At 47.1% G+C, this 14,484-nt stretch overlaps 1 protein-coding gene across 4 annotated transcripts in view; it reads right to left on the reverse strand.

The window, feature by feature from the left end:
- The window catches only part of BORA (BORA aurora kinase A activator), a 273,505-nt gene that overhangs the window by 37,065 nt on the left and 221,956 nt on the right, over positions 1 to 14,484 (reverse strand). For all 4 annotated transcript variants that reach the window (XM_029603007.1, XM_029603005.1, XM_029603004.1 and 1 more), the window contains one exon: positions 4,911 to 5,042. In XM_029603007.1, the coding sequence (XP_029458867.1) occupies positions 4,911 to 5,042 (132 nt within the window). The remainder of the gene's footprint in view (positions 1 to 4,910; positions 5,043 to 14,484) is intronic.

Consider the following 14,484-nt stretch of genomic DNA (forward strand, 5'->3'; position numbering starts at 1 on the left):
AATGACCAGAAGCTGCCAAGCTGCTATTATAGACCACTCTTGTGGCAGAAATCCACACCAAATATGCTGCTCCAACATACAATGGCAGACACTCAATTTTCCATGTAATATTCTGTTTCTTAATAACTGGACAGTAACAAGGAAAGAATGTATGAAAAGCCAAGGGGAACAGCTTAAGCAAAGAGCACCCCCTTTAAATGTAGTCCTGAAGAGAACCATTAATGATGTTGCACTGCCCCATGCAGAGAATAGAGTTAGAGGGCCCCCAAAAACAGTGTGTTAGGAAATTTTTTTTTTTTTTTTAATTTTGTACCTTTTCAACTCTCAAATAGAGAGTTGCTTACCTGTAACAGTTATTCTAGAACAGCAGGATTTTAGTCCTCACATATGGGTGACACCAGTTGGAACTTGGAATGGAAAAAACTTATGCCAAAGTTTCTAGAGCTTTGACTAGGCACACTGAGTATGCCCAGCATGCCACTGTCCACACAGGGTCCCCTCTTCAGTCTTGTAATATAGAATTACTCTAAAAATAAAATAAATAGAAGAAACCCAACTCTGCAGGGTGGCGGACAAGTTTAATGAGGACTAACATCCTGCTGTCCTAGGAGAACACCTGTCACAGGTACTCAACTCTGCTTTCTCCTAGGACAAGCAGGATGGTAGTTCTCACATATGGGTGAATCCCTAGCTACAGGCTGTCCCTGAAGGCAAAACGACCAACCACCTAACACGTGCCAACGGGCACAACAGTGGTGGTGTTGGTAAAAGAGGGAGACAGCCTGAACCCAAAAAATGGGCCCTAGGCCAGATGAGTTGGGTTTTACAGCTGAAAGATTCTGGAGGACAGACTGGCCGAAGTTGCTGTCATGTTTGCCATCCCTGTCCAGACAGTAATGAGAGCCGAACGTATGGAGAGCGCTCATATTGCCACCTTGCAGATCTTGTCCATTGGGATTGCTTGCAAGTGGGCCACCGAAGTTGCCATGGCCCTGACAGAATAAGCTTTGACATGGCCCCCATGCTGCAGAGTCCTGCTTGCGAATGGCAGAAAAATTCAATCCACAAGCCAGAGGGACCAGGTTTGCTTGTCCACCACAACCCCCAATCTGTTTTTGTCAAGAGATGAGTTGTGTGGATTGCCTATGGCTTGTTGTCCTCTCCAGGTAGAATGCCAAAGTCCTTTGCAATCCAGGCTATAAAGCGCCTTTTCGCCCTTGTGCAAATGCAGCTAGGGGGAAAAGGTGGCAGGACGATTGACTGGTTCAGATGGAAATCTGTCACCACTTTTGGCAGGAATTTAGCCTGTGTGCGCAGAACCACTATCGTGAAAGAACTTCGTGTAAGGTGGGTGTGACACCAAATCCTGAAGTTCGCTGACTCTGCACACTGAAGTGACCACTACCAAGAAGATGACCTTCCAGGTCAGGTACTTCAGGTTACAGGAATGCAAAGGTTCAAAGGGTGCCTTCATAAGTTGGGTCAGGACCACGTTGAGATCCCAGGAGACAGCAAGAGGCTTCAGGGGGAGGCTTCAAGTGAAGCAGACCCCACCATGAAGTGCCCAACAATACGCTGCACAGAGATGGCTGAGCCATCCACCCCTCGGTGGTAAGCCCCAATAGCACTTAGATGGACTCTGACGGAGTTGGCTTTTAAGCCAGCCTCCGAGAGATGCAGGAGAGTAATCCAGAAGCTTCACTGTGGAGCAAGAGAACAGATCCAAGCTGTAATGCTCACACCACACTGAGAATCTCCTCCACTTTAGGCCATAAGATTTCCTAGTGGAAGGCTTCCTAGATTCCACCAGGACCCGAGATACACCATCCAAGAGGTCCAGGGACTGCAAGGTCACCCTCTCAGCATCCAAGCTGTGAGGGATAAGGCCTGGATGTTGGGATAGCGCAGTCTGCCCTGATCCTGTGTGACGAGGTCTGGGGAGGTCCCCAAACTGATCAGATCCCACAGGGAGAGATCCTGCAGAAGCAGGAACCAGATCTCCCATGGCTAACAAGGAGCGATGAGGATCATGGTTCCCTGGTCCTATTGGAGCGAAGGGTACGAATACAGGAGGCCCTGCCCCAATGACTGGCAAAGGCGTCCGATGCAAGCTTGCTGTCCTCCTGCAACAGGGAGCAGAAATGACTCACCTTCTTGTTCCAGGGGAAGCAGAGAGATCCACGTCCAGGGCTCCCCGGAAACAGAAGATCCAAAATCGGCAACCTCCTGCTTCAGGGATCACTCGTGTGGGCGGAAGGGGTGACTTAGGTCGTTCGCCATCACATTTTTCGTACCCAGCACATACATTGCTCAGAGAAGGATGCCCTGGGACAGAGCCCACAACCAGATCTGGACCGCCTCTTGCCAGAGAAAGAACGATCTCGTGCCTCCCTGCTTGTTCAGGTACCACATCACCATCTGATTGCCGGTCCAGATGAGGACCACCTGGCCAGCCAGGCGATCCCGGAATGCCCAAAGTGCATACCAGATTGCTCGGAGCTCCAGGAAGTTTGTATGACCCTGCTGCTCCTGCACCGACCATCGGCCCTGGGTGTGAAAACCTTCCACATGGGCCCCCAAGCCTATGTGGTAAGCATCCATGGTGAGTACAACCTAAGGAGGATAAACCTGAAAAGGTACTCCTACCTCCAAGTTGGATAGTGTTGTGTCCTTCTGTTCCCGCCGCCCTCTCTCTGCGCTCCTTACCTCTTCGACAGGGGGAAGATTGGCTGCTGCGGCGTCCTTCTGCCGAAGTCCTCCGGCGTCCCCAGACCGGCTAGACGCTGCAACCCGCCATGTTTCCTGGTGGCCCCGACATAAGTACCGGCGATGGCGCGAACCTCAGGGCGTCCCCCTGAGATTATGTCACCCGTGGGGACATATAAGGTCTTAGAAGTTGCTAACATATCAAGTTAGCAAGGAATGGAATGGAATGGACTCGCTTCGGATTCCAAGCTACTCTGCCTCCTCGGACTTACCAGGGGTACCCGCTCCTCGGGGGGCCTCGCTCTCTTTGTTTTTCAGGTGACAGTCTGGAACTGGTACTTGCTCCTCGAGGGCCCTTGTTCCCATACTTGCTCAGTATTCTCTTCTACCTGGAAGTCATCACTGCCAACTACATCAGTGAGTTACCATCGCTCTCTCAGAGCTTTCCCTGGAACCAGGTACTCGCTCGAGGGCCTATTCATTCCAGCTACTGGGCTTCTATGAGACCATTGTGTGAGTGTTCTATCAAGGTTCCTTACCTGAACTCTGCATACCCTGCCTACTCACGATATTCAGTTTCTCAACAGCTCAGCCATCCAGGGATCGCTGTTCCAGTACCTGAGGGACTATGGCCCTGTCGGGCACTCCAGCTCACTACTGCCACCTCTGGTGGTTCCTTATATGGTTTATTAAAAGATCTAGTGTGTGTCTGTCTCCAAACTCTGAGCCTGACCTGTGGTCCCTCTCGGGATCTTCCCCCGGGGCCGTGGTCATCTGCCACCGGCCCAAGGATCCACCCACAAATATCCCTATCTGTTTGCTAACTCCCTAACAGATTTCTAACTCCTAACAGATAGGGTCTTCCACCATGACAAGGAGTCCCGGAGTTACCAATATGTGCTCTCAAAGGTCCCGGGTGGCTTGGTGCCGCTGAGACCATAGGGTCCATTGCACTCAGTGTGTGTGTGTAGACTAGCAAAGGGAGTGACAGACTGTTGCAACCATGTGCCCCAACAGGCACAGCATGCGGTGTGCTGAGACTTGGCAATTGAGAGACTGCTCCTGCTAGGGACACCAAGATGAGGCTCTATCCCAGAGCAAAACACGCCCGAGCCTGAACAATGTCAATCCTGGCACCAATAAATCCAGCTGTGGTGATGGGACCAGCTGAGGATTTGGGTAGTTGACCAGAAACCCTAAGGCCTCCAATACCCGAATGGTGAAATGCAGGGACTGCAGTGTTCTCTGGCAGGTGAGGCTCTTGATGAGCCATTCGTCTAGGTAGGGAAACACTTGTACTTTCATCCTCCTCAGGTATGCTCCTACCTCTGCCAAGCACTGTGAAGATGCAAGGAGCGGCTGCCAGGCCGAAGGGAAACACCCAGTACTGAAAATGGTTCTCACCCACCACAAAGCAAAAATATTTCCAGTGGGCCCTGGAAATCTCAATGTGGATGTAGGCATCCTTTAGGTTGAGGGAGCAGAGCCAGACCCCTCTCCGCAGAAGAGGAATCAAGGCACCCAGCAAAACCATCTTGAACTTTTTCCATTTTAGGAACTCAAACCCTCAAGTCCAAAATGGGATGCAGGCCCCCTGTTCTCTTTGAAATCAGGAAATATTTGGAGTAGAAGCCACTGCCCCGCTGCTGCGGAGGGACGGGTTTGACTGCCCTGGTCATTAAGAGGCTGGAGAGGTCTGCCAACGGTATTTCCTGATTCGCTGAGAGGCCCCATGAGAGGCTTGGGGGAAGTCTGGAGGGACACCTTGGAAATTTAGCCTGTACCCCGACAAACAGAGAGGACCCATTGGTCAAAGGTGATGGCCAGTCACTGGCTTGCAAAGAACTATAGCATTTGTGACATCTTTGCATTTCGCACAGTTCTGGAGGGAGTCACTGTCTGTGATAGAAGGGCAGGAGGACAAGACAGGATTAAAAATAGGGGAAAACCCAGGTAGAGGAAAATAAAAGCTCACTATATATTTTAGTAGAAGCTGTTGGTAGCCTAAAAAAGCAGGGAAAAAATGCTAGGTCAAAAAAAAAAAATCTTGCTGAACAGCAGCTTCGGTTTATGATTTCAATTTACTTACCATTGCTGTTGTCAAGATATGCATTTCTCATTTTACCAAAGTATAACTTTTCCAATTTACAAAAGAATGTCTTGCCTTGGTAGAATATTCAGTAAAACTTCCACAGCATATATACCTTGGATTTCAGAGGCTGCAATTTGTTCTGAATCTCACAAATTTGCAAATCAGTTTCTCTGCCACTACTTTCAGACACTATTCCATCCATAATGCTATTTCCACCGGTCTGAGTATTGTAACCACTATCCACCTGAAAGAAAAAAAATTAATCAGATGATTTTCTGCAACATATGACTTGCTATCCAATGCAAAATCAACCATATTTTAAAGTTGTGTGTCGTAATGTAGCAGTTTGTCCAAGTTAAGCTGAAAGGCTGCAATGTTTTCAGTTTTAGTAGAACATTTAAAACATTAAAATATTTCATTGTATTCCCTACTAGTCTGCATTATAGTATTTTGTTTTGTTTTTTTACTAGCAGGTGATGACTGACAAGACAACCACCAGTCTTTTCCCAGGCGCATCATGAATCTCATTAATGATATGGATGGCTGCATATTATGCGCGTATTATAATTACTTTCAGCTCATGCTGAGGGGAACAATGAAAGAATCAAGAGGAAAATGCTCTAACTTCGTTCTTTATAAATACAACCTTGGCCAAATTATTCATTTTATTAATAAAGTGATCACATAGTTACATAAGAACATAAGAAATTGCCATACTGGGTCAGATCAAGGATCCATCAAGCCCAATATCCTGGTTCCAACAGTGGCCAATCCAGGCCATAAGAACCTGGCAGGTACCTAAAAACTAAGTCTATTCCATGCTACTGTTGCTAGTAATAGCAGTGGCTATTCTCTAAGTCAATTTAATTAATAGCAGGTAATGGACTTCTCCTCCAAGAACTTATCCAATCCTTTTTTAAACATAACTACACTAACTACATCCTCTGGCAACAAATTCCAGTTTAATTGTGCGTTGAGTGAAAAATAACTTTCTCCAATTAGTTTTAAATGTGCCACATGCTAACTTCATGGAGTGCCCCCTAGTCTATTATCTGAAAGAATAAATAATTGATTCACATTAACCCGTTCTAGACCTCTCATATTTTAAACACCTCTATCATATCCCCCCTCGGCCATCTCTTCTCCAAGCTGAAAAGTCCTAACCTCTTTAGTCTTTTTTGAGATGTTATGACCAGAATTGTACACAGTATTCAAGGTGTGGTCTTCACCAGGGAGCAATAGCGAGGCATTATATTTTCCATTTTACTCACCATTCCCTTTCTAATAATTACACACTGAGGGGGAGAAGCAGAGCCATGCCTGGTATAACCCTCATTTATGGAGGGAAAGCAGAGTTGCTTACCTGTAACAGGTGTTCTCAGAGGACAGCAGGATGTTAGTCCTCGGACATAAGTTTTCTGCATCTGATGTCACCTATGTCAAAAAGTTTCTACAACTGACTAGGAAGACTGAGCATACCCTATACCACACATACACCCAGGGTCCCTCTCCAGTCTTGTAATATAAAATTATGACTAAAATTAAAAAAAAAAAAAAGAGAAACCCAACTCAGTGGTGTGGTGGGCGGGTTTTGTGAGAACTAACATCCTGCTGTCCTCTGAGAACACCTGTTACAAATAAGCAAATCAGCATTCTCCGAGAACAAGCAGAATGGTAGTCCTCACACATGGGTGAACCCCAACCTACAAGCTTCTCCCCAACATAAAAGGGGACCAACAGACATCCAACCAGGTGCCAATGGACACACCATCACCGGTGCTGTTGGTAACAGAGGGGGAGACGGCTTGAACCCAAACGGGCCTTAAGCAGAAGAGTTGGGTTCTACACTTCAAACAGGTTCTGAAGGACAGACTAGCCGAACCTGTTGCGTCGGCCATCCCTATCCAGACAGTAATGAGATGTGAATACGTAGAGAGGACTCCATGTCACAGCCTTGCAGATCTCCTTCACAGGAAATGCTCTTAAGTGGGTCACTGACATTGCAATGGCTGACCCCCAAGATGCAGTTCTGCCTGGGCCTAACAAAAGGCGGTGCAATCTGCTAGCCAATTGAATAATATATGTTTGGCAATATCAACACCCAACCTATTCTTATCAAAAGAAATAAAAAGTTGGGCTACTGTCTATGGGCTTGTGTCTGCTCCAGCTAGAAGGCTAAGGCTCGCTTGCAGTCCAAACTGTGCAGTGCTTGTTTGCCTTGGTGTGAATGGGGACTCGGAAAGAATATTGGCAAGATGATTGACTGGTTAAGATGGAAATCTGTCACTACCTTAGTCAGGAATTTAGAGTGCATATAAGAATATAAGAACATAAGAACATGCCATACTGGGTCAGACCAAAGGTCCATCAAGCCCAGTATCCTGTCTCCAACAGTGGCCAATCCAGGCTACAAGTACCTGGCAAGTACCCAAAAACTAAGTCTATAAAGAGTGCAAGACCACCCTGTCATGATAGAACTTGGTATAAGGTGGATATGTCAGTAAGTCCTGGAGCTCGCTGACCTTGCACGCTGACGTGACTGCCACCAAAAATATGACCTTCCAGGTCAGGTACTTCAGGTTACAGGTGTGCAGCAGCTCAAAAAGAGCTTTCATCAGCTGAGCTACTTTCACGGTCCCAAGACATAGCAGGAAGCCTTATGGTTAAGTGCAGTTAGTGTAGCTGGGTTTAAAAAAGGATTAGATAAGTTATTGGGAGGAGAAGTCCATTACCTGCTATTAAGTTGACTTGGAAAATAACCACTGCTATTACTAGCAACAGTAGCATGGGATAGACAGTTTTTGGGTACTTGCCAGGTTCTTATGGCCTGGATTGCCACTGTTAGAAACAGGATGCTGGGCTTGATGGACACTTGGTCTGACCCAGTATGGCATGTTCTTATGTAAGTAGGCCCTGCATGAAGTTACAACTATAGGTTGTTCAGAGATTGACATACCATCTACACCTTGGTAGTATACGTCAATTGCAATAAGATGAACTCTAATGGATTGTTTTTAAGCCAGCCTTCGATAGGTGTAGAAGGTAATCAAGCACTGGGGCAGGAGAACGGATCTAGGCCTTCTCCTCACACCACATGGAAAACCTCCTACACTTCAGTCCACAGGACTTTCTAGAAGCCACCAGGACCTGAGACACATCCGCTGAAAGAACAATTGGCTGCAGAATTAACTTCTCAATATCCAGGCTGTGAGTGACAGGGCCTGGAGGTTGGAATGCCGAAGCCTGCCTTGATCTTGTGTGATAAGATCTGGGGAAGTCCTCAGACTGATCGGTTTCAGGATGGACAAATCCTGTAAGAATGGAAACCAGACCTGTCTTGGCCAATGAGGGGCTATAAGAATCAGTCTGTCCTCATGAAGCTTCTAGTCTTTGCTACTAAGGGAATCTGATGATACATGTACAGAAGTCTCTTGCCCAACTCAGCCGCTCCGCTACCATGGTCTCAAGTCCTGGCACATGGCCCTGAGCACCATACCATGGTGCAGAGCCCACGACCAAATCTTGACAGCTTACTGACACAGGAGGTACTATCCTATGGCTCCCTGCTTGACATACCACATGGCTACTTGGTTATCAGTCTGGATCAGGACAACTTTGGACAGCCGATCTCTGAAAGCCAATAGCATGTATCTGATCGCCCGAAGCTCCAGGAAATTGTTTTGATAAGAGCATTCCTGAGTGGACCAGAGACCCTGGGTACCAAGCCCATCTACATGAGCTCAGTAGATGAATTAATCAGTGGTTAGTGCAATTTGAGTAGGAAGATTCCTAAGAGAGACCCCCCCTTCTCCAGATTGGAAAGTACCCTCCCCCAGGACAATGAGTCCCAGAGAGACAAGGTGACTGATGCAATCCTGGAGGTTCTGAGTGGCCTGGCGCCATTGCGACCTCAGGATCCTCTGGGCTCTGCACATGTGTTAGTGTGCCAAGGGACATGGACGGTTGCAGCCTAAGGCCCAATAGCCGCAACATGTGCCGGGCTGACATCTGCTGGCTATGCTGAATCTCTGCCACAATGGTTACCAAGGTGATGGCCCTCTGGTGGGGCAGAAAGTCCTGATCTGTGACTATCAGGGCTCCGATGAAGTCCAATTGAGGTGATGGGCTGAGATGGGACTTTGGGTAGTTGAGAATGAACCCTGGTGACTCCAACACTCAAATGATCAAGTGCATAGACTTGACGGCTCCTGCCTGAGATGTGCTCTTGACCAGCCAATTGTCCAGATACAGGAAACCATGAACTCCCAGCCTACAGAGGGTGCATTGCCACCATGGTCAGACATTTTGTGAAGACCCATGGGGTGGATGTGAGCCCAAACAGCAATATCCAATACTGGAAGTACTGTTTTCCTACCACAAATCGGAGATACTTCCTGTGACCAGAAAGATCTTGATAAGAGTGTGCATCCTTTAGATCGAGGAAGCCTAGCCAGTTCCTTTTTTGCAAAAGGTAGATCAAGGTGCCCAGGGAAACCATCTTGAACTTTTCTTAGAAACTTGTTCAAGGCCCTTAGGTCTAGGATGGGATAGAATCCTACTGTTCTCTTTGGAATTAGAAGTACCTAGAGTAGAATCCCCACCCTCTTTGCCCTAGTGGCATGGGCGCGACCGCTCTGGCTGTTAAAAGGGAGTAGAACTCCGCTAATAGTAACTCCTGATGCGCTACTGGACCCCAATATGGGCATGGATGGCAATTTGGTGGGACACAAAATAAATTCAACTGGAACCCTTGGCGGACAATGGACAGAACCCACTGGTCCAAGGTTATACTGGGCCACTGGCTGTAAAGAACCACAGCCTGCCCCCCCCCAACCAGAGGGTCCATCGTCCCAGGTATGGGCAATTGGGTTACACTCCCTGTGGCCCAGTCAAAACCCCATCCCTGGAGTTGACTGAGGACCCGGCTAGTGCTAGGGGGCTCTCTGCTGCCTATGAGGGCTGTGGGAGCCCTGATTGTGTTGACTGGAGTGAGGAGGCAAAGTATAGTACTTCCTTGGACCCGGTCTCGCTAGTTTCCTAGATGAGAAGGTTGGGGTCCAGAGTACTGGTGGAGATTTGTTGGGAGGGTTTCATGGTGGTCCGAAGTTGGGCCACAGCATCCCTCACCCTATCACCAAAGAGATTCTCTCCAGTACACGGCACATCAGAATCGTTCCTGTACATCTGGTCGAAGATTCGAGGCCTGCAGCCATTCCATTCTGCGGGCACAGATTCCCGCTGTAGAGAATCTAGATACAATCTCGAAAACATCATAAGTCACACGGACCTAGTTTTTTCTGTACTCCAGGCCCTTACGCACTAGCAACATGAGGTGTCCTGCTGCTGTTGAGGCAGTTGCTCAGCCACCTCCTGCACTTGCTTCCAGATGTAGATCTGGTAGGCAGCAATGTGGGCAGTAAGCATGGTTCCTTGAAATATCTTCCTCCTAAGAGCATCCATCGCTCTATGGTTCTTCCCTGGGGGTGCTGAGGAATCAGAGCGCTTGGCCCTCTTGAGGGAGGATTCAACCACCACCAAATGGTGGGGCAGCTGATGCTTATCAAATCCAGAAGCCTTCTGGATGAGGAAAACCAGATCTGCCTTATTAATGGAAGGCAATGTAAGGGAGTGCTCTCATTCTCAGCAGCAACTCTAAGGATCTCATTTACTGGGACCACCACAATTTCCTTAGGTGGCTCCACGAACTGGAGGATCTCAAGCATTTTGTGCCTGGCATCCTCAATTAATAACTGAAAAGGGATGGTTTCTACCATGACCCTCACAAAATCTGCGAAGGTTAAGTCCTCAGATGGAAACTTCCTTCACTCCTCTGGAGAAGGGTCTGAAGGGAAGTCCTCTGAGCAGGATTCTGAAACAACACCCCCCCCCAGAGGTCACAGGGTTCCTCATCCTCACTGTAGACAACAGGGGATGGGACCCCTAGGTGCAGGCACTGGTAGAACTGGATGGGGTGGGGGAGTGGCAGACCTCTGTCTCCATCTGTGAAGCTTCCACCTTGGAGGAACAGACAACCACCGTATCAGTAGAGGTAGGCATAGCTGTCCCAAGAACTGATGCCAGCTGGGTCAATAGCACACCAATGAGCATTTTGAGCTTCTCCAGAAGCAGTAGAGGATGGCCAGACACTGGGTCTAGTGCCGTAGCACCAAAACCCTGCAGCGCCCAGTCCACTGCTAGCTGGACTCTGTGTTCCAGCTTCTTCTTGAATGGTGCTGATGCCAAAGCTGACTGGAAGGAGGGGTAGCTAGATCTTCAGACCCTTTAGGTGGATCGTGACTGGCTTCAGGACCAGTGAAGACCATTGTGAATTTCACTCCTCGGAGTTGCTTCGAGGACATTACTGCAAAAGCCAGTGCATCCCTGTGCCCAGCACTGTGCAATGACAGGGACCAGGGCCAATAGTACTTTGGTTTCCCTTGATGCTCGGCCCAGTTCTTCCCCAGAGCCGAGGTAGATGACAAGAAATCCGATGTCCTTGGTCTGGAGACAGATGGTCTGTCTCCGGCACCCCAGTCTGCCGGCGACATCAACAGAATAGACAGACCCATCGATATTAATGGCTCAGTGTCTATCAGTGCAGCTCCTTGGTCCTTCCTCGATATGTAGAGCTGCTCCATCTTGTCTTGTTAAAGCCAACATCCCTTCGGGGTCATCTGGGTGCATAAGCGGCAACCCCAAACATCATTTGATGCCCCTAGGCAGAAAACACACATCTCTTGCAAACCCGTAATGGACATGGCCCTCTGGCACCAGGGGGATTGCTGAAAACCAGATGTGGCCATGACGGATGAAACAAAAGGGGCACTAACCAAAAACAATGGCAGCAGTGTGGCGATGGCCGGCCTGCACTGATGCATCACTGCCAGAGGGGAAATAGACTGCGAAAGGAAACTTGCCTGAATCATTGAAAACTGACTAGGAGACACTAAGGAAGGGCACAGAAAGGGACCCAGCAATGGAACGACGAGAAAAAACCCACAAAAAACGTGAGAAAAACAGTTTTCCACAAGGCCAAAAAAGCCAGTGAGCTCCCTCAGTGTGAGGCTTACAGCTCTGTGGAAAGAGACTGGAGAGGGATCCTGCGTGGACACATGGTATAGGGCATGCTGGGCATACTCAGTGTACCTAAAGTTCTAGAAACTTTGACATAAGTTTTCCATATCGGGGTTCCATCTGATGTCACCCATGTGAGGACTACCATCCTGCTTGTTCTCTGAGAAATATAGTCCTGCTTTTAAGAACTCAAAAGAGAAATCAGAACTATAGCGCGATACATGTAATAATCAGGACTTGTTCTGCTTATTTTCCCCACCCTCCCTGGACAGAGCGCTATATGATCACCCTTTGTATTAAGAATTTGACACTCTGGAATCGTGGTGGCTATACTACTGGGTGGAAGAGACTGGCCAAGTCTTGAGACATTTGGAAGAAAGGGCTTTCACTTAATTTTCCCAGGATGAACTGCAAATCAGCAGTACAGTTCACTAATTAATTCCCCTACTTAATCAGTGAATTATGTGAAAAGTTTATCTAACTTTTTTTTTTAAACAAAAGCAAATATAATTTTGTATAATTCCAAATGTGCCAATGCCACTTTACAAATGAGCTAAAAGTTAAATTATCTAAGCAATATATCATTCAAACATACCCAAAGTTATAATCAAAGACATGAAAACTATTAAGCTGTATAAAAGCTAATGTTGTGCAGGAAGTCGCCTGTGTATACTAAAAGCTTTCCTAGAAAGATCTTTAAGAATTATCCAGTCAATGCATGCAGCACAGTTCACGTGATCCATATATCTGTTTCATTCTGCTGCTATTGGAGAACCATAATTTTACAGTTCTACCCAAAAAAAAAAAAAATGAAATGGAGAAGACGGGGCCAAGAAAACCCACAATTAGTGGCTTCAAGGCCTGCATCTTTGGGCACCAGATTGCCATCACAGATTCTAATTCAATTTACTATCAGTGCATGGAGCTGGATTATGAGACTGCCAAATGCTGCAGTTGTGATAAAATATCCCCACAGGCGTAGCGGTACTGTGCCTGGAAAATGGAGGCCATTCAGAAAGTGCTGTACAACCGCTCCTCATGTTGGAGAAAGGCATTGGCAGACTGGGAGCAGAAAATCAAAGTAGGATGTCTCTCCCTCCACCTCTCACAATTCAGGGAAGGCTATAGCAGTTCCCAGATCTTTCTGGTCAGTAGCTGAGTGTGGCAGAACAATGATTTTCTCTATCTTCCTCTTTAGCGGTGTTCCTACTCATTGAACCAGTTAACTTATATGCTAAGATATGCAGTAAACAGGAGCTACAGGTCATAATTGATTAACTCAAGGTGACCAAATAGGAAAAGGTGTTAGCAACAGCGAGAAAGATGTTTGGGTGCATACAGAGATGAATGGCTGTCAGAAAGAAAGGAAACTAAACTGCCTCTGTATAAGTCCTTGATGAGGCCCCATTGGAATACTGTGTACAATTCTGGATATCAAGCCTTCAAAAGGATATAAACTGGATGGAATCTGCTCCAAGAGTAGCTACTAAAATAGTCAGTGGTTTGTTATAAGGCAAACGGGGACAGACATCTAAACATTTGTATCCTAGAGGAATGCTGACAAGGAGATATGATAGAGACAACATTTAAATACCTCCAAGATAACAATGTACAGGTGGCGAGCGCCTCTTTCAATGGAAAGGAGGCTGTTGAATGAATCGTGAGAGGAAGGTGAAAAGGGGTAGAATCAGAAGTAAACTAAAAAAATATTTCTTTACAGAGAGGGTGGTGCAAGCATGAACACCCTCAAGTGGAAGTAGTGGAGATGAGGACAATTGGAGAAATTACTTATCTGATAATTTTGTTTTCCTTAGTGTAGACAGATGACTCAGGACCAATAGGTTATATGCTCCCCTGCTAGCAGATGGAGACAGAAACAGGTTTCAAAACTGTCGTCACCTTAGATATACCCCTGCAGTGATCTCAGCCATTCAGGATACTCTTCAAAAGCCATTGTGGACATACTATTGAAAAAAGATAAAAAATTTGATTGCAATTTGATAAACAATTAAAGACTGACAACCGTAACTGTACTCAACCAAACAAGCGCTGAATCCCAGCAAGATTATAGATGCCCTAATCTAGGGATTGGGCAATGGTTACCTGTAACCTTCTGGAATTGAGATTCACCACCTGGGAGATTTCTTGCCACCATTCTTGGGCAGCCGTGGGGGAGATCCTGAGTCCATCTGTCTACACTAAGGAAAACAAAATTATCAGGTAAGTAATTTCTCCATTTCCTGGAATGTAGCCAGATGGACTCAGGACCAATGGGATGTACAAAAGCTACTCCCAAACAAGGCAGGAAGCTGTCCATGGTCCAGTTAGCACCACCCTTGCAAAGGCTGCATCCTCTCGAGCTCTAACGCCCAGGCGATAGAACCTGGAGGTGGTGTGTAAGACAGACCATGTCGCCGCTTAGCAAATGTTGACGGGAGACAGTAGCTTAGCTTCCGTCCAGGATATGGCCTGGACCCTTAGTGGAATGAGCTTTAACCTGAAAGAGTAATGGCTTCCCTGCCTCAACATAAGCTCTTGATATTACCACCTTGATCCAGTGAGCTATGGTAGCTCGCGAAGCTGCTTCACCTTGTTTCCTTCCACCGTGAAGA

Source organism: Rhinatrema bivittatum, chromosome 5 (assembly GCF_901001135.1).
Source record: "Rhinatrema bivittatum chromosome 5, aRhiBiv1.1, whole genome shotgun sequence".
Lineage (NCBI taxonomy): Eukaryota > Metazoa > Chordata > Amphibia > Gymnophiona > Rhinatrematidae > Rhinatrema > Rhinatrema bivittatum.